We start from the raw sequence: 23,561 nt of genomic DNA, 5'->3' as shown, positions 1-23,561 counted from the left end.
GATGAACAGAGAGCAGGGGCATGACTTCGATCATGAAGCTGAATAAAGTTCCAATTGTCCAGAGAAATGAAACTTGTGTCTGTTGTTATGCATGAGAGAGCTTTTGTTTCAGGGGAGCTGACATGGTCGAGAGAGATGCAAAGAAGACATAAAAGGTATGTTCTGCTTCGTTTTTATAAACTCCTCAAAAGGGCTGATGTGCCACAAACTTTGACGCAATATAAACAGATACTCCTTCCTCCGCACAACAAATGCAGGTGCAAATTTTTTTTAACCAATCACGCCGTAAAAAAATGATCCTATTTAGGTTCTCTATCACAAAGAAATTGTGATGAAATCTTTGTCCCATTCTTCTAAACTCCAGTAATGTTTCTCCTTTCATTTTCAAGCAAGATCCATACATTGTCTATAAATTTATTCTGTTATTGATTAGGGCAAGCCTCGGCTTTATTGATTTAAAAACCCTACTATGTACTACTTAAACCTTGGCACCAGTATCTATTAATGCTCTATAGATTTTTGTGTCTAACCTAATGCTAATCATGTTTGGTGAGCCCTCCACTTCTAATATATATATATTGGGGTGGTATTGGGTGCCCACTGTAGTGGCTCACTGTAGCTGGGTGTGGACCATTTCCCTTTTTTTTCTTTTACAGTTCCTAGCTATGTGACCTTTTTTGCCACAGTTCTAACAAGTCCCATGAATAGGTGTCCGTCTATCAACTTGTGTTTCAGGTTTTATACTTGGAAGAAAGAGAAAGAAAGGAATTGAAAGATAAATAACTTTTTTTTAAAGGTACTTATTCTTTTTGCCGGGGGGGGGGGATATCTTTTCTTCAGTTTTGGTGCTTTTGTAGGAGAGAAGTATTACCAGCTTTAACTTTCAAAGCGGATCTTGTTTTTTTTTTTTTTCTTGCTGTGTCTGTTTCTTGATTGCTGCATCCCTCTTCTTTCTTCTCTTCTCTCTCTCAAAACCTCAACTATTTATCTCTCTCAACTGGCTCCTGCAACATGCTGACTGTTCATAATTTATTTTAGTTGCGTACGCTTCCCATTGGTCAGATTAATTTCTACTATTTTTCTTTTTCTCAGCAGAAAGGTGCGTGGAGCTGATGCGCAGAGACGCTTTTGTATGTAATAGCTGATGAGTCAACATCTGGTTCAGAGTTTTATTTTTATTCATAGATCCCGACACAGTCGGACTATGGTACACTTGTTACTGCATGGATAACTGTGAGTAGTAATTCGTTTCTGTTTGTCTGACTCTTGTTAGTGTGTAGAAATGTCTATGTATAAGATGAAAAATGCTAGTATGTGAGTCATTGAGTACTTTCCGCCTCCTCCAGCCTGAAAGGCATGGATGGGGGGGGGGAGTTTTGAGCATGGATTTTGGACAAAAATAAGAATTGCTTCGGTCTTGAAAGATTTCTTTTTCAGTGTATAAGGATAGAACAGGTACTACACTTTAGCGGGGATTAATGTCTCTTTTTCCTTTCCATCCTGAGTGGGCAAAGTTAGAAATAATGTTAGTTTTTAATGTGGGGAAAATCCAGTCCCCGCCTCCTCAAAAAAGAGGTATTCTGGATTTTGGACACAACTAAAAATTGACTCAGTCTAGAAGGATCTCTTTTTCACAGATCGAAGACAGAACAGATACTACGCTTTGAGTTATATATATTTTATTTTCTTCTAAAGTACAAGACAAAACAACAAAACAAAAAATTAGGCAAAAGGCCACTCCAAAAAATTGGGTAGGGAGGGAGGGATCTATAGTCAGTCTCGTCACTGCCGCAGTGCCGCTTTTATTAATCTATGCTAATTCTAGCTAGAATTCGCATTCACCATAATATCGCAAACACATGGGGGGGGGTCATTTTACTTCCCGGATCAAATCTTTTTTTTTTTTTTTTTTTTAATAAATAAATAATAAAACACACACACACACACATATGGAAAAATAAAATTTTGTATTGGAGGATTGTCTCTATTAATGTGCCTCCCCATGAAGACAGAACTGAACACATGGTCAGTTTTAATGTGGGCAGCTCTCCAAAAGATGAGCACTCTGGATTGGGACAAAAATGAAATAAAATTGTCTCAGCCTAGAAGAATTTCTCTTTCTCTAATAGTCGACAGAAAAATGGCCTTTGAACCTAATCAAAATGTGACGAGGATTGAAATCGTTATTTGTTATCTCCCTTTTCTATTTAAAGGCGGAAATATTACTTGGAAAAACATTAACAGGAAAGTTTTTATTTTAAATAAGTCATTTTCTGTGTTTTATTTTTCTTCTTTTTTTTTTTCATAACTAAATCAACCGCAGAGAATTTTAAAAATACGGGAAAACCCTTAAAAGTGAAACAAAATGTTTAATTTCATTTTTGAAAGAGATTTGGTGTTCCGACAACCAACAAGTTGTTTTTGCTGGGTTGTGGCCCGTCCGGTAGGGGTAAGTTCAGAAGTATATACATTTTTAATTAAAACAAATACAGAACATTTTTTTTTTTTTTTTTTTTTTAAAGAAAGAATGGAGCAAAAAATACACAACAAATAAATCTTACAAAGACAAGATACCTACCTGGATAAGTTTTTTTTTTTTTTTAAACTTATTTTAAAGCGTTTATTAACTTTGAAGCAAAACTAGGGTAAAGTTTGTTGAGTTAGAACGAGAAAAGGTACTTGTTTAATTTAATCAAGACATTAAAATATGAAAATATTGAAAAAAAAAAAAAAATTGTACATACCCGTTATGGAATTAAGGTCAATGTCAAGTTTCTTTCCAACTCCTCAAAAAACTTTAAAATGACGACCTTTAAAGGTTTTCGGTGGTGCTGAAAACGAATATCACATTTAAATTTGGGGCAGATAAGTTGTTTTCATGATATGAAGAAATTACTTTTTCAAAAAGTGGAGGATCAGTGGATCACTTTCCTATATAAATTTAACGTAAAATGGGCACCCACTTTCTAACCACTTAGTAATTTCTTCATATAAAACAAATTTGACTATTATATTCGTTTTCAGCACCCCCGAAAACCGGCGCTGTTTTTTACTTCGTTCATTTTTTTCATAATTTGTTTTTTTACAGACGAAAATCAAATTTTAATGAGATCGATCATCTCTCAGCCATCTTGCCTATTTCGTGGACGAGGAGGAGGGGGGCGCCAAGGGTGATAACTCCATCATTGCTTAAAGTTTGTCAAAATTTGACGAGATTATTTTGAAACATGGGTAGAAAAAATACCTAGATAAATATGTTTTTTTTTTTTTTTTTCATTTATTTTACACTAGCGGGGGGTACCCAGCGTTGCCCGGGTGTTTGGAGGCGGGGGGGGGGCAGATCAAAACAACCCTGTCTAAAAAAAACAAAAAAAAAAAAAAAAAAAAAACGTTGGGCGGGTGTTTGGAGGTGTAAAAGGAAAAAAAAGTTTTAGTAGAAATGTTGGCTTGAACCTTTGACGCGGAGGTGGAAAGGAAATGGAAAAAAATTAAATTAAAGATCGCTGCGACCAGAGTTCCTTAGTCGTAGATATTATTATTTAGACAGCATATAAAAAGTTTTAAGGAGCGAGCCAACCGAGAATCACGGCCAAAAAACCCTTTTGTAGACATACACAAAAAGCAAACATACGTACATAATACATTTTCGCTTTTATATAGATAGATAGAAGAAGATAGTCTCTTTGTCCATTTTTAACCCCTTTTTAGTTTCGTTTTCACCCCTTCCTCTTCCACGAAATAAGCAAAATGGCGGGACATGATCGATCTCATTAAAATTTGATTTTCCACTGTAAGAAAAAAAGGAGGTACTTTTACAGTTTAATCAAGACATTAAAAAATTAAAATAACGAAAAAAGAAACTTGTATATATCCGTTCTCCGAAAAAAAATCACTTAATTTGATCGAGTATTTTTTAAATTTAATTTAATTTTTTTTTTTTTTTTTACAGCGGAAAAACACGTTTTTATGACGTTGAAGGCAGCCATGTTTGGATTTTTAGAACATGCCATTGGGAGATAACTCCGTCTAAAGCGCTGACAACCCTCCTTTCTATCTTAAATATTAGCTTTTCTTCCTAAAAATCAAAACATGGCTACTTTTTAGATCGGTAAAGAAAGAAAAAGAAAAGAAAAAAAAAAACTACTTGATCAAATTAAGTGAATTTTTTTTTTTTTTTTTTTTTTTTTCAGAGAACTTCATTCCATAACGGATACGTTGCAATATAACTTTTGTTTTCGATATTTTCATTTTTAATGTCTTGATTAAACTGTGCTGTGCTGTGCAGGTACCAAAAAAACTTATGTTGCCTCTAATATAGTGTTTTTTCTTTTTTTTTTCGTTGGCTATTGTAAAAGAAATGCTCCAAATATAAATTTACGTTTCGGAATTTGTATCATTCTGGCTATTAGTTACAACGTTTCAGCCGATATAACCTATCTTCTTCAAGTTGCCTTTTTTCGAAGTTCTAGTTTCAATCAGGAAATTCCACCCGGCGTTCTGATTTCAAAACGATGCACCTGAATAAGGTCGATGTTACATTGGCCAAAAACGTTGTGATGATAAAAGCCCAGAATAGTTAACAGTCAAACTCTTATAAACGTGAATAATAATTATTTAGGTACCTCCAACGCGCATCACAATTTTAACCCCTCCCCCTATATGTAACACGATGTTACTGTAATTTAATTTAATATTATCATCCTAACTTTTTTACCATTTAAAAGAAGCTTCAAATAAACTGCTAATATTGAAAAAAAATCTTTACAGTATACAAAAATAATGAAAATGTGAGACAAAAACCGTGTTTACGTTAAAATAACGTTTCGGTTCCCTTCAAAGCGTATTTTGGTTATATGAGAAAATAAAGCTGTGTACGAATTATAAATGTTTCTTTTCTGTGTCTTATGTTATACATTAGTACATTAGGGATCATTTCGAGTTAAAAGTTTATTTACTGCACCCATCTGAACTTGAGAAAATCATGATTTAAATGTATATGTCTCATGTAAATAACTAACGATGAATATGTAATATGGCCGACGTTCAGAAGACATTCTGGAGACCAGACGGGTGATCAAAAAATCAGATCAAGCGCACCGGAAAACGAAATGAGACCAAATTGACAACTCAGAAATTCTAAAATGAAAAAACTTTAATGGTTAATGTTTTAATTTAAGCAAGGTGTTATTTTGGTTGATGAACACGCATTGGCTCCGATGTTGTACGCAGTTCGTTCGAGGGAGCATTCATTAATCCGAAAAGGAAAGAAGTTTGGCGTGTGTGGCCTTTTTTTGGTGTTTTTTTTTTTTTTTTTTTTTTTTTTTGCTTGAACTTTGCGCTTTTCGGATTATTTTGTTATGTTTTATTTTTTTGGTGGATATATTTTTTTTGCCGTGTTTTTTTTTTTTTTTTTTTTTTTTTTTTTACTGTTAATTAGAGGCCTCGGTACAGTTTTTTGAAAAAGGCGTAAAATTAAAGTTGCCACTGCTTCAATTAAAACAATCAAATCAAAATGAATTTTTTTTTTTTTTAGGCTGATGTTAAATTTCTGATTTTAACATTGCCAATAGTCCTATATTCTATTATATGAATATTTTTAATATTAGAAACCTGTTAGAAAAAATTCTGTTTAAATTTCATATCCTGGAATATATCATTTAAATCTTTTAAGAATTGTTTTTTAGAATTCTGTTTTTTTGTTTTGTTATAATTCAAATAATTATATTGCTAATAAAAAAAATCAAGAAAAAGTGTTTAATTTTTTTTTAACATAATATTAATTTTATGTCCATTTTTTTTATTATTTACAACGTTAAGGTAAGTGAAATAAATAGATTTTTTTATATATATAAAGACTAGCAGGCTGCCCAGCATTGCTCAGTCGTAAAATATGCTTAAAATATGATATTTTGATTAATGCAGATTTTGTATTTATTATTATACTAGTGAGGGTACCTGGTGTTGCCCAAGTATAGAGAGGTTTTATACGGGTATTGATGAACGAAGCCCTAAAAAAAATGTTTCCAACAAAAAAAAAAATGTTTCCCCCCCCCAAAAAAAATGTCCCCCCCCAAAAAAAAAATTAATCCACCTCTATAAAAAAATGTAAATAGCAGTGAGTACCCATGCAAGTGCAAAAAAAAAAAAAAAAAAGCCTTGAACCTGTAATGCTTACAGGAAAAGAAAGTGTAACAAGAAAACAAATGGTTTAGTCACCGCACCCACTGCGACATATGACGTTGCCGTCGTTCAAATTAAGCTTAGTCATTGCAAGGCATATGATGACTTTGCAAAAATGTCGGCGAAAAAAGTGACTCCTTGTAAAAAAAAACGGCCCAGTTCACGGTGAAAGAATTAATGTTTTTGGCCAATTTTTGGATATTTGTCGTCCGAGAGACTGAACTTTTTTGAAAGATACCAATATTGTCAATGTTGGTTGCATGTCAAACGTTTTAGCGAGCCTACAAACATACAGACTAACAGACGTTTGAGATATATATAAGAGATTATAAACTAGCGGGGGTACCTGGCATTAGCCGGGTATGGCGAGGTTTTATGGCAAGGGTATTAATCAACGGAGCCTTAAAACAAAAATGTTTCAAAACTCCCTAAAAAAAAAAAATGAAAATAGCGAGTACCCGTGCAAGTGCAAAAAAAAAAAAAAAAGTATTAACAAGTCAGGCAGGCTCGAATCAGTAACACTAAGAGGAAAAGTAAGTAATAAAAAAAAAAGCGAATGATTTAGTCACCGCAGCCACCGTGACATACAACGTCGCCGCCATTCAAATTAAGCTTAGTCATTGCAAAGCATGAATGATTTTGCAAAAATGTGACCTCTTCCTTGTAAAAAACAGTCCAGTTCACAGTGAAAGAATTGATGTTTTTGGCCAATTTTTGGATATGTCATCCGAGAATCCGAGCTTTCAAACGATAACATATTTTGTCATGTTTGTTGAAAGTTTTAGGCAGGCGTACAAACACACACACATATTTTTCCTTTTATATATATAGACTAGCGGGGGTATTCGGTATTGCCCGGGTGTTGTAGGTGTGTGTGTTGGGAGGGGGGGGTGTAAAGCAGAACAGAAAGGAAACTTAAACCTGTTTAAATATAAAATAAACGATGTTAAACTTATTAAAAAAATAAAACAAAAAAAAACAACAATTTTAAAAAATGGGACAAAAAATCTTTTGTACATGTAAAAGAAAAAAAAAGGGGGATAGCAGGTAGGCTCAAACCCAGAGCCTTGAGGGCAATAGGCTGACGACATATACCTGTGCTACAGCCACAGAAGGAATGTAAGATGTTAAATTTAGTGATTAAAAAGTGAATGAGTTCAAATTGAGGTCAAACATCACGCTATTCCGCAGTTGACAATTTCTGCGAAACAGTTTTAAGTGCGTGTTTAATGAGGTCAAATCTGCACTTAATTATACTGTGGGATAGTTCCTTTGAGTTTGTATTTTTTTTACCCAACTTTGTCTGGTTTTGTTTCCCCAACGTGTTTGGGAAAACCAGCTCCCCCGTTTATTAGGGGAGTGTCCAAATGAAAGCAATTGTCTGATATGATGGTTAAAACCAAAATTGACCAAATGTCTATTGCTTTCTGAACGCTACCGGCCTGTAGGCTAACAACCGCGCCTTAGTTTCACCAGTTTCGCTTTTATACGAAAAAGCTGAATCAACACAAGAGGGGCCGAAATAGCAAGAATTGTGTAAAATTCGGCGGAAATAAATCTAGCTGTGACGCGCATTTGCAATTTGTACATATCATGATCTACATGGTATATAAGAAGTTCTAAGCGATAGTACCCCCCCCCCCGAGAACCCCCCCCCGAAAAAAAAGCCTTTCTTGGACATACAAAAACTCTCGCGCGCGTTTTGCCTTTTATATATATATATAGAAGATAACTATTTTTTAATTATTTAAACTCTTCAGCTTTAAAAAACATTGCAATTTTTATGGGCCTAAATTTATTTTGTTTAGTTTTCGTAACATGAGATATAGGAGTGGTAGAACACCTTATAAAAAAAAATTTCCTTTCATATATTTAACTAGCGGGGGGGTACCCGGCATTGCCTGGGTGTGTAGAAGTAGTGTAGTAAGGAACCCCGAAACAACAGTAAGCAGCTCGGGTAGAGAGAGGTGTTAAAAAAGAATAGTGGTAGTAGGCAGGCAGGCTCGAACCCATAACGCAAAGGAGGAAAAGAAGATAAAAAAAAAAAACGTAATGTCTTAGCTGATGTGCCCATTGCGAAACCAGAAGTCGTGAGCATTGGAATTAAGGGTAGTCAATCGAAAGGAGATAATGACTTGTGAAAATGTCGATGAAAAAAGCGACCACCTCCTTGTAGAAAACTGCCCAGTTGAGGGTGAAGGAATTAATGTTTTTGGCCGATTTTTCGATATTTGTCGTCTGAGAGATCGATCTTTAAAAAGATACCAATCTCGTCACATTCCGACGCATCTGTCAAAAGTTTTTGCTAGGCATACACGCACAGACACACATTTTGCCTTTTATATAATAGACTGGTGGGGGTGCCCGGCATTGCCCGGGTGTGTGAAGATGGTGTAGTAAGGAGTTTAAAGCGCAATTCAACTGTGATACTTGACTTTTAATTTTAAACTTTAATTCAAACCATTATCACTGCACAAGCAGTAAGGCCAGGTATATAAAATGAACAGAAGGTTCTTTGATATGACAAGGACATCTTTGAAGCTGCTGGTTTGGAGCCGGGATTGAAGGAAGTCCTCTGAAAATTAATCCCAGCTTTTCAGGGAGACGTTGGTAAACGAAATCAGAATTATTATTATGTTATAATTATGTTTAATTCATTTTTTATCATATGCAAATAAAAATTAAAAAATTGAATCTTTTTCTAGCAATGATCTCAAAATGGCTACCTGATTATTTTATCATTGAACTATTTTTAACTCATACAACTCGGACTTTGATTGTCAGAACTTTCCTTCCCCTCCCACCCAGTTGGCTGCTTATCACTTGCCTCTTTCAATTTTCACCAGCCCATGATATAAAGATATATTCGAATCTTTGGGTTTGTATTACTGTACACATAGATTCGAAAGGGTTGTCAAAAAACAAATATATAACAAATAAATATTATCAAAGGCAAGATAAGTTACTTTTCTACCTAACTGGATACATTTTTTTTGTTTTTATTCAATGTAACATGTTTATTCAGCTCGAAAAACATGCAGTGTTTACCGATGTATTGGAAAATTCAAAATGGCGCCCGACACTCTCTTTAACATGGTAAGTTTGGGAAAAGGTGTTATAAATAATAAACTAGACAAAATACTATTAAAAAAACACAGAATATATGTCAACTTATGTCACGGTAATATATAATGAGCGAATTTCTAACAGTATTTTGTCTAGTTTATTATTTATAACATCTTTTCCTCAACTTACCGTTTTAAAGAGAGTGTCGGGCGCCATTTTGAATTTTCCAATACATCGGTAAACACTGTATGCTTTTCGAGCTGAATAAACATGTTACATTGAATAAAAACACGAAAAATATATCCAGTTAGGTAGAAAAGTAACTTATCTTGCCTTTGATAACATTTATTTGTTATATATTTGTTTTTTGACAACTTTTTCGAATCTATGTGTACAGTAATACAAACCCGAATCTTTCTTTTATTTTTTTATGTTTTTAGTTTTGTCCTTTGGTTATTTGTTTTATGTTTTTTGTTTATTGGTGCATAATTTTATTGCATTATTATTTTTTTATATATATATATTTTCTTTTTATTTCTTTTTTTTCCTTCTCTTCTTTATTTTTCACTTACTTAAATGCCATTAATTTATTTCATTTTTGAATATCACGTGACTTTTTTTTAAAGAGGAGTTGCTGCTTATCATGGCCCGTAGGCCACTCAGGGATATGGGGTAATAAGTGTACAGTAGTCAATGGGAAAATATTGTAGTAATCTGCCCTCTAGATCAATATCTGCTGCAAATTTTCTTTTTAATTTTCATTATGGAGTCTACTTTTGTATAAGCAACATTCCTTATAACTGGCTGACCAAAACATGCTAATGAATGTGTAGGGACATATTAATGCTTATACAAAACAAATAAAAAGTATATATATATATAACTTTCTGAATGTGAGAGATTATATAATTATTTCCGCTGTCAATCAATGTCACATCTCACAAGAGTCATGACAGCTAACAAACCAGAAGTTCACGACTTGAGTTTCGCTCTCATTTAGGCTCATCAGTTAGACATATTTGAACTTGGGATTCAAAACTTTATATATACACACACATCATATATATATATATATATATATATATATATATATCATCTCCCTCTCAGTAAAGGCCAATAAGTCTCCTGTGCATCATGAGTAAGTTGCTGGAACCTGTTAAATAGAGAAGTAATCAACCATCTTAGCAAAAATAACCTTCTTAGTGACACGCAATATGGCTTCCGTTCTGCTAGATCTACAGCAGATGTGCTTACAGTTATATCTCATAGGATTAGCAAATCTCTCGACAAAGGCTTCCTTTCTAGGGCAATTGCTCTTGACATATCAAAGGCCTTTGATAGAGTATGGCATAAAAGTTTACTTCACAAAATCTCCAGCTACAGTATAGCTGGAAATGTCTTCTCAGTTATTAAATCATTTCTCTCTGATAGGTTCATAAGAGTAGTTGTTGATGGCAGAAATCAGAAGGTCTCAGTATTAATGCTGGAGTCCCTCAGGGGTCCATCCTGGGTTCAACTCTCTTCCTGATCTACATTAATGATCTTCCAAATCACATCCTTACATCATTCGTAGACATTTATACTGATGACACTACTATCTATGGTAGCACATCTAAGATGTAAACGACCTAGTTCTCTCTGATTCTCTCTACTCTGATCTTGAGCATGTGGTACAATGTGGAAAGGAGTGGCTGGTTACTTTTAATGCATCTAAAACCAAGCTTTTATCTTTACATCATGAACACTCTGATCCACATCTGGCATCAATTGAAATGAATGGCTCTCGTCTTGGGGAGGCCTCATGTTTTGACAAGCTTCTGGACTTGACTTTTACTCCTGATCTTAAGTTGAATACATACATTAAATCCGTTGCCAAGGCCGTTGGAAAAATGGTCGGATCCTTCTATCGATCCAGTAGATATCTCACTGCTGATGCAATTCTCTATCTATATAAGAGCCAGGTACGTCAAAGGATGGAGTACTGTTGCCACATCTGGGCAGGAGCTGCTAGAAAGGACTTGTCATGCCTTGATAGAGTTCAGAATAGACTTCGTAGCCTAGTGGGGAATGTCCTTTTCTCTTCCCTGCAACCTCTTTCTCACAGAAGAAATGTTGCAAATATGTCTCTGCTTTATCGTTATTTTCATGGCAAATGCTCGGCTGAGCTCCAATCTATGGTCCTCCCTTGCCAAACTTTCACAAGAAACACCCGTCTAGCAGAAATCAATAATTTCCCCCACTCTTTATCTGTACCTAAACCTAAACGTAGATTCCATGAGCAAAACTTCTTTATTAGAACTGCAAACCTATGGAATGGTCTTCCGTTTTCCTGCTTTCCAGCTGATTACAATATGGTTGTCTTCAAGTCTAATGTAAACAAGTTGTTGATGAGCCATTTCATATAAGTTAACAAATTTACCAAAAGTGTTCGACTGAGTTTCAATCTATGGTCCCCCCTCGCCAAACTTTCACAAGAAACACTCGTCTAGCTGTAAACACTATCAATAATTCCCCCCACTCTTTATCTGTGCCTAAACCTAAACGTAGATTCCATGAACAAAGCTTCTTTCTTAGAACTGCACGCCTGTGGAATTGTCTTCCGTTTTCCTGCTTTCCGGCTGACTACAATATGGTTGTCTTTAAGTCTAACGTAAATAAGTTCTTGATGAGCGTTCCATATAAGTTATCAAATTTACCAAATTTTCATTACTAATGATTACTATATTGTCCAATTTCTACTGTACACTCTTTAACCCTTATCCTCGAGTGGCCTCTTGGCCTTGATAAGTGGTGCTGCCTATGTAAAAATTTATATATATAAAGTGAAATTGTCTCCGTGTGTGTACATTTCCCTACATAACTACTATGTCAATTCTCAGTCTACAGACTCGAGATTTGACATAATAGGCATTGAGATTTGGGAAAATCTTTTTAATTGGTTTTCGACCAAAAATTTGGCTTTCAAGGTGTCAAAGGTCAATGATCTAACCTTTGAAAACTCTACCAAACTCCTCCACCAATTTGGGTCTAAACACTTGAAATTTTAGATGTAGGTTACTTGGAAATGGATCAAACTTTTTAAATTGATTTGAGTCCATAACAATAAATGTTAAATATCAAAATTGGGGTCAAAGTTTTAAAAAATTTTACCTCTGCGGTCTCTACCAAATCCCTCAGCCAATTTTTGGTCTAAACATTTTAAATTTTACATAAAGTGTATTCAGACTCAGGGCAAGGTTTTTAATTGGGCTTTGGCTGAAAATTTGGCTGCCAAGGGGTCAAAGTGCAAAAGATTTGACTTTTGCGGTCTCTAGCAAATTATTCAGCCGATTTTGGGTCTAAACATTTGAAATTTTACTTAAAGGATATTCAGGCACGTAACAAGCTTTTATGAAACTCCTCTGCCAATTTCGGGTCTAAACATTTGAAATTTTATATGTAGGTTACCTGGACATGAGTCAAACTTTTTAATATATATATATATAAGTTATAAACAGTACATAGGGCCCAAGCGAAGCTGGGTTGAATTGCTAGTATATATATAATGCTGAAATGAAATAAGAGCATTGATTAAAATAAGACCCCCCCACCCAAAAAAAAAAAAAATTATTACAAATAAATAAAAAGCAGAATTCAATTAGTACATTTTAATTAAAAAGTATCTTTTTTTTTTTTTTTTTTTTTTTTTTTTTGTTGGATATTAATATTTTTTAATTTTTAAAAATTTTACCTTTTTTTTTTTTTTCCTATTTAGCAAGAGTAATCCATGATTCTGTTGAGCAATTGTTGCTACCACCTCCGAATCAAAATGAACTTCACATTAAATCCTGTGCTGCAAGAGCAGTTGCCACGATTGGCAAAAAAGATTTCCACCATCAATCCAGGTAAGACGATTTTGTTTTTAAATCCGTATAAATTCTATGATACAATTGTGTGACGTTAATCAAGAAAATGTCACCTTACTTCATTAAAATAAACAACCTTGTGTCACATAGTAAATTAAAGAAAGATTAAATATAAACCTACATCAATAATAGGTCCCGCACTGTCTGCCAAGCTTCAACACCTGTCACATCACCAGTGTTACATCCTTGTGCTTGTTTTACAAGTACTGCACTAGTACAATCTCAATGTAAAGACTTTTGGCCAAACTGACCAGCAGCAAAATCCTACCCCTTCACTGCAGAGGCCCCAGATGCTGAAAAACATTTTACTATAATTTCTTTTTTACCCTACTTGTTGCCTTTGGAATTTCACTTATTGCTCTCGTTTTCGCTAGCTGTTCCAACACGCTGATATTTAAATGTAAAGTGAACAAATATCTTGCTACACAACTTCCCAGCCATAAATTTGGCTCCTAATCACAGTAGAAAAACATTTTACTCTAATAATTTCTTTTTTCCGTTCACCTTCCTTTGGAATTTCCCTTTCTACTCTGTTTCCCCGATTGTCCCAACATGCAGAAATTTAAATGTAATGTGAAAAAAAATATCTTGCTGCACAACTTCCTAGCTATAAATTTGGTCCCTACATTTTATTCTAATAGCTTTTTTTTATTCTCAGAGCACATGCCTTGAGGATTTTCTCCCTTTTTCCTATTTCTTTGACTGTACCAACATGCAGAAATTTAAATGTAATATGAACAAACATCTTACCGCTAAACTCCCCACAAAGGATGCTCCATATGAATCTTATGTCTCAGTGGCAATATGTCTTGTTTGAGATGAATAAAAATAAAACAAGTGAAGCATGAATGGTCCCCCGTGAGTGCACAGTGAACGATGCATAAAAAAAAATAACTAAGTTCAGTATTGCCCCCCCTCCCTCTCCATTTAGTCCCCAATGTCCCCAGGGGACATCAAATTCTGGTGAAAATGACCAAATGCATTTTTAGGCCTTAACATATGTAAATTTGACTTCTGCACCATATAAAAAAAGAAATGACTAAATCCATCATTTGCCCCCACCCCACCCACATTTAGCCCCAAAAGTTCTCAAGGCCTTAACATATTTAAATTTGAGTCCAGTACCATGCAAAACTGCTAAATAGACATACACAGAAAATTTTGGACAAATATAGTAAAACAGTCCCAAAAATGGAATGTTTTTATTAGCCCTAAAAGAGCCCCTGGGGCACACCCAAGAGTTATTGCAAAGTATAGACAAACAAAATTATATAGAAATCAGTTAGTTACAACTTTTCAGAAAGTTTTATAAAAATCCAAGGCATCAATTTTTTTTAGCCATTTTAACCCAAAAGGCACCCGGGGGAGGGGGGGGGGGCAACAGGAGTTTTCTTGGAAAATCCGTTCTGTTGTTTTTTTACTCATATCATGTTTAATGTTTGTGCAAAATTTAAAAAAATTTCAAGGTGCAGTTATTGAGAATAGTGTGGACAGACAAACGGACGAACAGACAAGGGTGGATTTTTTACCAAAAAAAAAACATTTTGCAACTGTTTAAGGGTATATATATAAATTAAATAAGTAAATAAATATGGGCAGATAACTCGTATTTCTTCCAATACCAAATGATATATGGCATTGCCTATTTCTTATATTCTCATCCAAATGGCTAGTTATAACAATTGTTAGTCATTTCTATTTTAGGACTTTCTTTTTTTCTTTTTTTTCCTTCTTTTTTCATTTATTTCTTTTTTCATTTTCTTATTTTTTTCTCTTTCTTCTTTCTCTTTTTTCTTTCATATTTATTTGTTAACTTCTCATCCATGAGGGATCAAATAAAAATATTTATACATTTTTTTTCCTTTAATGGAAATCGCTCCAGACAAGGCATGAAGCCACTTGATGTAAAGAGTTAAAAACCAAAATAGTAATTCAAGGGCAAAAACTTAAGTGTTAGACAGAATAGATTCTGACTGAGAAAACAGCAATTCTTCCCTCTTTGTCAGAAACATCACTCCTGGAAAGTAAGGACTAAATGACAAAATAAAGTAAGAGTTCTGTGGCTACTATTCAGGAGCAAATCTACAACGATACTGTATAGGGAGTTGAGCAACAAGATATCCGTTTACATTACACTTGAACTTCTGCATGTAAGTACAGTCAGTGAAGCAGGGATCCGGGAGCGAATTCTAGAGTCTAGCAGTTTGAGAGAAGAAACTATTTGAGAAGAAAGCATTTCAGATTCAAGGGGTCTCTATAGTGCAAAGGTGGGATTTTGCTGCCTGCCGGGTTAGTCAGGGATATTTACATTGAGGGGGGTACAAGTGCTTTAAGTTCATCGGTGAACATTCCATTAAATTGTTTATCTCCTCTAGTGGTTTTTAATTGTCAATTTAACTGAGACAAATAAAACCTCTCATGCATAAAAGACACAAGAAGACATTTGCTGAGTTTTCTTCAAGGTTTTATTAGCGAGAATGCACTGAAAGGGAGAGAGACTAAAGTTATTGTCTGATTTTTAAAATTACTTTTTTTCCATCAAATGAAATGAGGAATTGTATTGGAATTGGGAATTTAGTACGGAATCGGTAATTGTATCAAAATTGGGAAAAGTATTAGAATCGTCTCATCACTAGCACTTATGTTAAGCAACTGCACAAGCTGTGATCATCCCATCTGTTGAGTTGGTCCAAAGTTGTTGCTTGATCCAGTCAGCACTGCGACAAAGGAATTCTCCCTCCAAAACAAAAATTACATAGTCACTTTATAAGCAAATAATAATGCTTATTTCTTTGGAGATTATGAATGGTATTCATCCTTTTAAGGTCAAATGTTAAACTTGCAAATTGAGAATTTTGTCTGACTAAATCAAAGCACACAAGTCCTCTTGACATAGTTCTTCAGCCAACCTGCCCAGGGAGGCACTGTGGTTCAATTGCTCAGCAGCTCCCAGGAAAAATTAGCTGCCTCTGTTGAGCATTCAGTTCTAACTCTTTTAACTAGGAACAAAGTGTAGTATCTGTTCTGATGCTACACTTAAGCGTATTCTATTCTGAGGCAGTGAAGAAGTCCATCTTGACCGAGCCAGTTTAATTTGTGTTCCAATCCAAGGAGCCCCTTTTGGGGGGGATGGATTTTCTCCACATTAAAAACTTTGTGGCTTGCTTTGCCATTATGGGGAGATAAGTAAAGAGGAACGCTTCCTCTTCTTTCTCCTCCTCAAGGATCTGACTGCCTCTCTTTCCCATTTCCTGAAATCTTTTTACCCTTGCCTGATTCTGAGCATTTGTTAGTGGTCACAATTCAGCCACCCAGAAGTTGATTACTGAAGATAACATTTAAACAATCTCTATTCAAATGAGTTTATCTGGAGCTCATCTAGGAAAATTACTTTTCTCACACAGGTCAGTTTCAGCATAACTTTCCAATTCAATAAGGTACTTATTTTTTCAAACGAAGAAAAATATCTCTTGGGTGGTCAGACTCTAGCCAGAGGTACTTTCAATTCTCTATCCCATTACCTCGCTTTCTTTGGCCAAGCATCTATCACCTGCAATGTCTACCACTCGTATGCACCATTTAAACATGCTGCATAGTGCACATTTACACTTTCCTGATCTGGCTTTCAAATTGTGAGAACCAGCAATCGTAACTTCTTGACCTATTCTTGACGGCATTGTCTGCGGCTTGTGTGACAAATTCCCACTCAGGAATGCTGATCACCTCATAATAATGGTTCATATCATCATAAAACCTTGTTGTCATCTTGAGTGTTATTTTCACAATGTTTTGATTGATCTAAACTCTGATCTTCTTCAAGTGTATCTTGTTGTACTATTTCTGTTAAACTTGCGAATCTACATGGAATTTCAAATGAGCTTTTCATTTAATCCATGAGGGTAGCCTTCACTGGATAAAAGTCCTAAGTAATATGCAATTGAACCTTCAACCTTCAGAAGACTGTAACTTACAGCAGAATTTTACTAAGTACTTTATCCACTATGCCATGGTTACTTGTGGTGAAGATACACCAAAAGAAGATCGAAGGTTACATCGGCCGAAACATTGTGTGAATAACACTCAAGATGAGACCAGTTGTTCAAATAATCCAAATAATACAAAGCATTTTTTATGTCTTCAAAAATTTATTATGTTCTTTTGATTTTTTTTATTTATTTTATTGAAAAACAGAGGATATTCCTGAAAATCTTTTGGAGTGTCTGGAGCAAAATAATCATACAAGAATTCTGGAGGAACTGCTTCAACTCTTTTCTCAAGAGTTCCAGAAATATATCCAGGGTGCTTTCACTCAAGATTGGCCATTTCTGCCGCCAACAATCAACCCAACAATGATGGTGGAATCGAACCCAAAAATTCCAAAGCTAAATCAAGTTGAGCTTCTACTTGTGAGTAAATTATTGTCTTGACCTTTGGCCTGGATATGATCATAAACTACATCACCCCCTCAGTAATTGCTTAGTTTCTATTATTCGTAAGGGGTGAAAATATGTTTCGCTTGATTTAATTTTATGAAAAGGGGGTAGGAAGGTTGTGGAAGCCTTTCATGAACCGTCTGATTTTTATATAAAACTCATTGTATTTGCATGTTCCTTTATAGAAAGAAATACAGCATAATTACATTGAAACACTGGTTTTCATCAGATCACCAAAGTTAAGCAACAATGAGCCGAGACAATATCACATAGATGACCATTTGGCCATGTATGTACCACACCAGAACGTAGAAAAATTTTCAGGTTGGTATTTAGAGGTGCGTTTAATTCACTGGGACAGCTTCTTTTTTTTTTACATAGGTATCATCACTTATCAAGGCCAAGAGGCCACTCGAGGATAAGGGTTAAAGAGTGTACAGTAGAAATTGGACAATATAGTAACCGTTAGTAACGGAGATTCGGTAAGTTTGTTAACTTATATGGAACAGCTCATCAAAAACTTGCACCCTCAGTTTTCATTGAGACATGCATTTAGGAGAAGGAAGACTCTGATGTAACAACTTGAGGTCTACTGTCCGCTCTGTCTTGTGGCAGCCATTACACTGACTGAGATTAGCAGTTTTACCAAAAAGTGTGGTTGGTTCTGCACAAAGCCTTTACCACTATAAACAAATCATCTATGTGGATTTCTGAACTACTTAGTTGTTGTGGCTGACCTTATATGTCGAAATCGACGAGAATATCATCATAGAAAGAAAGGTTAGAGAATCTATCTAAAATCTAAAAGTGTATTCTTATGTAAATTTTACTGGGGAAGATATTAGAAGTGTTCTCGAATCTCTAAGTAAACTTCTAAGGACACTATGAGGACATAACCTCTTAAAACTTAAAATATATCCCACTTTTTATGAAATCATATGTATAAAATTTTCTAGGGAAGACAATGGAAGTGGCGTTGAATTTATAAGTACCCTTCTAACCTAATGAGGACTAAACCAATCAAATATGTCTAACCTACTGGGGACCAAACCAATCAAATATGTCTTATTTTGAGGAAATTTATATCATATTAGCAGGTCACCTGGCATTGCCCAGTTATGAAATTTGCTTAAATATGATATTTTAATTTATGTAGATTTCGCATTTATTATTATAAAGCCAATACTCTATTGATTATTATATTGTACCCAATATATAGTAGTGATTTCAAAAGTAAAAAAAATATGCTATCAGCTAGAATCGAAACCAAAATATATAGCACTTCAGCTTTATTTGTTACTGTTTGAGCTATTGTCAGACAGATAAGAAATAGTTAAAAATAAACCGGCTTTAGCGTATAAATTATAATAAATGCATGCATGCATACATACAAGAGCACTTTGTCGACTTATGCCTGCCCAGTTTCAGTTATTTTGGATTTTAACTCCTTAATAGCTATTTTTACTGGCTAAAAAAGCATAAAATAACGGTCCATAAAAAAATGCCACTTGTTGTTATGTGACCTTGCGTCTTGAAAGAGATGCACTTTGAAAAAATAATGACAGACAGACAGATATACTAAGTTTTATAAATTAGATGTATAAAATTCTCTGTGGCTAAAATAGAAAAGCATTTAGAAGATAAGTTGGCCTGGGTGGTGGCGGGAACTGATATATATATATATATATATATATATATATATATACCTATTTACTATGCCTCCCCACGGGACAGAGTTAGACACCAGGGTCGTTTTTTAACGTGGAGAAAAGGTACAAAAATAAAAATTGTCTCAATCGTGAAGGATTTCTCCTTCACCGAAAGAGAACAAGAAATAGAAGTGCAGCATCTGAAGAACAGATACTACACTTTGATCTTGTCCCGAAGGCCAAGAAAAATACAATGGATTGTGAAAGTGTCTGTCTGTGTGTGTGTGTGTGTGTCTCTCTCTGTCTGTGTACATTTCCCTACACAATAACTCTGTCAATTTTCAGTCTACAGACTTGAAATTTGATATACAGGGTATTGAGATTTGGGAAAATCTTTGTAATCCATTTTCGGCAAGAAATGTTGCTGTTAAGGGGTTAAAGTTCAACGATTTGACCCTTGAGAACTCTACCAAACTCCTCTGCCAGTTTTGGGTACAAACAATTGAAATTTTAGATATAGGTTCCTTGGACATGAATCTAACTTAATAACTTGATTTGAGCCCAAAACTAATGTTAAGGGGTTATAATAGGGGTCAAAGTTTTAAAAAAACTGACCTCTGCGGTCTCAACCAAATTACTCAGTCAATTTCTGGTCTAAAGATTTGAAATTAATCAGTTTGGGGTCGAAAATTTGAGCTACCAATATATAAATGTATGTATGTATGTTTGCATGTCTGCCTAAAACTTTCAACAAAGGCGACGGATTTTCACAAGATCAGTATTTTTTTGAAGCTCGACCCTTCAGATGACAAATACCGAAAAATTGGCTAAAAACATTAATTTCTTCACCCTAAACTGGGCACTTTTCTACAGGGAGGGGTCGCTTTTTTGCCGATATTTTCGAAAGTCATCCCCTCTTTTCGATTGTCTAGCCTTGATTTAAACCTACGTCACTTCTGGTTTGGCGGTGGGCATAACAGCAAAGACGCCACATTTTTTTCCCGTTCTTTTCCTCCTTCGCGGTACGGATTGAAGCCTGCCTTCCTACTATCACTTTTTTTTTTTTTGCTCAACACACACCTCCAAACACTTGGGCAACGCCAGGCACCCATGCTAGTATATATATATATATGTTGCAATATTTTGGACCTATTAATGGGGTATGATCCCACACAGTCGGACGATTCTATTTATAAACGATGCTGCTAAGAACTGACGAATCAAATTAATTCACGTTCTGCTACCAACCAATCAGAAACCAGAATTGCTTCATAAATATTAAACCTTTTCTGGATCAATTTCACATGTTCTTTTCCTGGGTTTCAACACGGAGCCTTCCTACTATCACTTTTTTTTTTTTCTCAACACACACCTCCAAACAGTTGGGCAACGCCAGGCACCCATGCTAGTATATATATATATATGTTGCAATATTTTGGACCTATTAATGGGGTATGATCCCACACAGTCGGACGATTCTATTTATAAACGATGCTGCTAAGAACTGACGAATCAAATTAATTCACGTTCTGCTACCAACCAATCAGAAACCAGAATTGCTTCATAAATATTAAACCTTTTCTGGATCAATTTCACATGTTCTTTTCCTGGGTTTCAACACGGTAAGAATATTTTTTTCTGTGGAACTGTCTACTACAAACAAGTCACCTCCCAGGACTTGTGTGTAACAGCGAACCATCTGAAACTGTTCTGAAACTCAAAATGGCTTACACTTCTTTCCCCTCTTTTCGATTGTCTAGCCTTGATTTAAACCTTTTTTTTTTTTTACATAGGCATCACCACATTATCAAGGCCAAGAGGCCACTCAAGGATAAGGGTTAAAGAGTGTACATTAGAAATTGGACAATATAGTAATCATTAGTTATGAAAATTTGGTAAATTTGATAACTTATATGGAACGGTTCATCAAGAACTTATTTACGTTAGACTTGAAGACAACCATATTGTAGTCAGCCGGAAAGCAGGAAAACGGAAGACAATTCCACAGGCGTGCAGTTTTAAGAAAGAAGCTTTGTTCATGGAATCTACGTTTAGGTTTAGGCACAGATAAGGAGTGGGGGGAATTATTGATAGTGTTTACAGCTAGACGAGTGTTTCTTGTGAAAGTTTGGCGAGGGGGGACCATAGATTGAAGCTCAGTCGAACACTTTCCATGAAAATAACGATACATCAGAGACAAACTCGCAACATCTCTTCTGTGAGATAGAGGTTGCAAGGAAGAGAAAAGGACATCTCCTACGAGGCTACGAAGTCTATTTTGAACTCTATCTAGGCAGGCCAAGTCCTTTCTAGCAGCTCCTGCCCAGATGTGGCAACAGTATTCCATCCTTGGATGTACCTGGCTTTTATATAGATAGAGAATTGCATCAGCAGTGAGATATCTACCGGATCGATAGAAAGATCCCACCATTTTTCCAGCGGCCTTGGCAACAGATTTGATGTACATGTTCCATTTAAGATCAGGAGTAATGGTCAAGCCAAGAAGCTTGTCAAAACTTGAGGCCTCCTGAAGACGAGAGCCATTCATTTCAATTGATACAAGATGTGGATCAGAATGTTGATGATGTAAAGAGAGAAGCTTGGTTTTAGATGCATTAAAAGTAACCAGCCACTCCTTACCCCATTGTACTACGTGCTCAAGATCAGAGGAGAGAGAATTGGAGAGAACTTGGTCGTTTACTGTCTTAGATGTGCTACCATAAATGGTAGTGTCGTCAGCATAAATGTCTACAAATGATGTAAGGATGTGATTTGGAAGATCATTAATGTAGATCAGGAAAAGAGTTGGGCCCAGGATGGATCCCTGAGGGACACCGGCATTAATACTGTGAGCTTCTGATTTTTGCCCCTCAACTACTACTCTTATGAACTTATCAGAAAGAAATGATTTAATAATTGAGAAGACATTTTCAGCAATACCATAGCTAGAGATCTTATGAAGTAAACCTTTATGCCATACCCTATCAAAGGCCTTAGATATGTCAAGAGCAATTGCCCTAGAAAGGTTGCCTCCGTCGAGAGATTTGCTAATCCTATGAGATATAACTGTAAGCACATCTGCTGTAGATCTAGCAGAACGGAAACCATATTGAGTGTCACTAAGAAGGTTATTTTTGTTGAGATGGTTGATTACTTCTGTATTTAACACAGATTCCAGCAACTTACTCATGACGCACAGGAGACTTATTGGTCTGTACTGAGAGGGGGATGAGCGATCACCTGAATTCTTAAATACAGGGCATACTGATTAAATTTTCCAGGGAGATGGGAAACTATTCTCCTTAAGACAACGTTTAAACAGTTTTCTAAGTATGGGCGCTAGTTCAGGTTGAAGTTTTTTGAGTACTATAATTGGAATACCGTCAGGGCCAGTTGCTTTACTGGAATCAAGGTTTTTGATTAGCTTGGCAACATCACGTACAGATATACGTATATCACATAGCGTGTTTTCTGATACAGGAGGAAATATTGGGGGTTGGCGGCCTTGATCGCAAAGGGTAGAATTAGCTGCAAAGTTCTTGACAAAGAGTTTGGCTTTGTCTGATGCTGACGAGATTACCTCAGGTCCATTGATAATAGTTGGGATGGAGCACACGCTTCTGTTCAGGATTCTGTTTGCTATTTGCCAAAACTGGTGGGAACCAAGCCGCTGCTCAGCTACTTTGGACTTAACAGATTGAGCATACAACTCTCTTGCATTCTTTATTACTTTCTTACAATGGTTGCTGGCAGTCCTGAAAACGGCTTTAGTTTCCATACATCTATTACGTTGGAAACAGTGGAAAAAGTGATTTCTGTGTGCAATGGCAGCAGCACATTCTGGAGAGAACCATGGCTGGCTGTTAGGTTTTTGCTGAAACTTTTTCGAGGGTATGAAACGGTCAATACCTACAATTAATCATTCCGTCAAGTCTAATACTATAGAGGACACATCCTTTTTAAACATGGAATGCAGAGGTAGATCAGATATAAATGTACGGAAGCTATCCCAGTCAGCCTTAGTGTATCGATATACTGTACGATGGAGAGGTACGTCTGGGGACTTATTACATTTCATTTTTATCTTAATTGATACAACAGAGTGGTCGGAAGAGCCAAAAGGTGACAGAACAGAAACTGAACATAGTTCAGAGCAAGTTGTGAGAGAAAGGTCTAGTAGGCTCGCATACTGGCTGTCATTGTCGGGCACACGGGTGGGTTCCTGAACAATCTGAGTGAGGTCATAGGCAATGGAGAAATCATGACAGAACCTCCCCTCATCATCGGTCTTGCTAGAGTGGGTCAACCATTTGACGTTGTGAACATTG

General features: G+C 35.6%; 1 protein-coding gene across 3 annotated transcripts in view; it reads left to right on the top strand.

Annotated features, from left to right (window-relative positions):
- The first annotated feature begins 1,121 nt into the window (after positions 1–1,121).
- LOC145265534 (uncharacterized) overlaps positions 1,122–23,561 on the top strand; it is a 71,057-nt gene continuing 48,617 nt past the window's right edge. For 2 of the 3 annotated variants that reach the window (XM_080121463.1, XM_080121461.1), the window contains exons 1-3: positions 2,311–2,449; positions 13,001–13,130; positions 17,343–17,557. In XM_080121463.1, the coding sequence (XP_079977589.1) occupies positions 13,013–13,130; positions 17,343–17,557 (333 nt within the window). In that variant the 5' untranslated portion in view covers positions 2,311–2,449; positions 13,001–13,012. Of the gene's footprint in view, positions 1,234–2,310; positions 2,450–13,000; positions 13,131–17,342; positions 17,558–23,561 lie in introns of those variants that run through there. The other variant, XM_080121462.1, reaches the window with a different exon arrangement.

The sequence above is a fragment of the Euprymna scolopes genome, chromosome 40, assembly GCF_053919585.1.
Source record: "Euprymna scolopes isolate OS-2025 chromosome 40, ASM5391958v1, whole genome shotgun sequence".
Lineage (NCBI taxonomy): Eukaryota > Metazoa > Mollusca > Cephalopoda > Sepiida > Sepiolidae > Euprymna > Euprymna scolopes.
The sequence above is the reverse complement of the archived record's forward strand: the minus strand, read 5'-3'. Positions and strand labels throughout refer to the sequence as shown.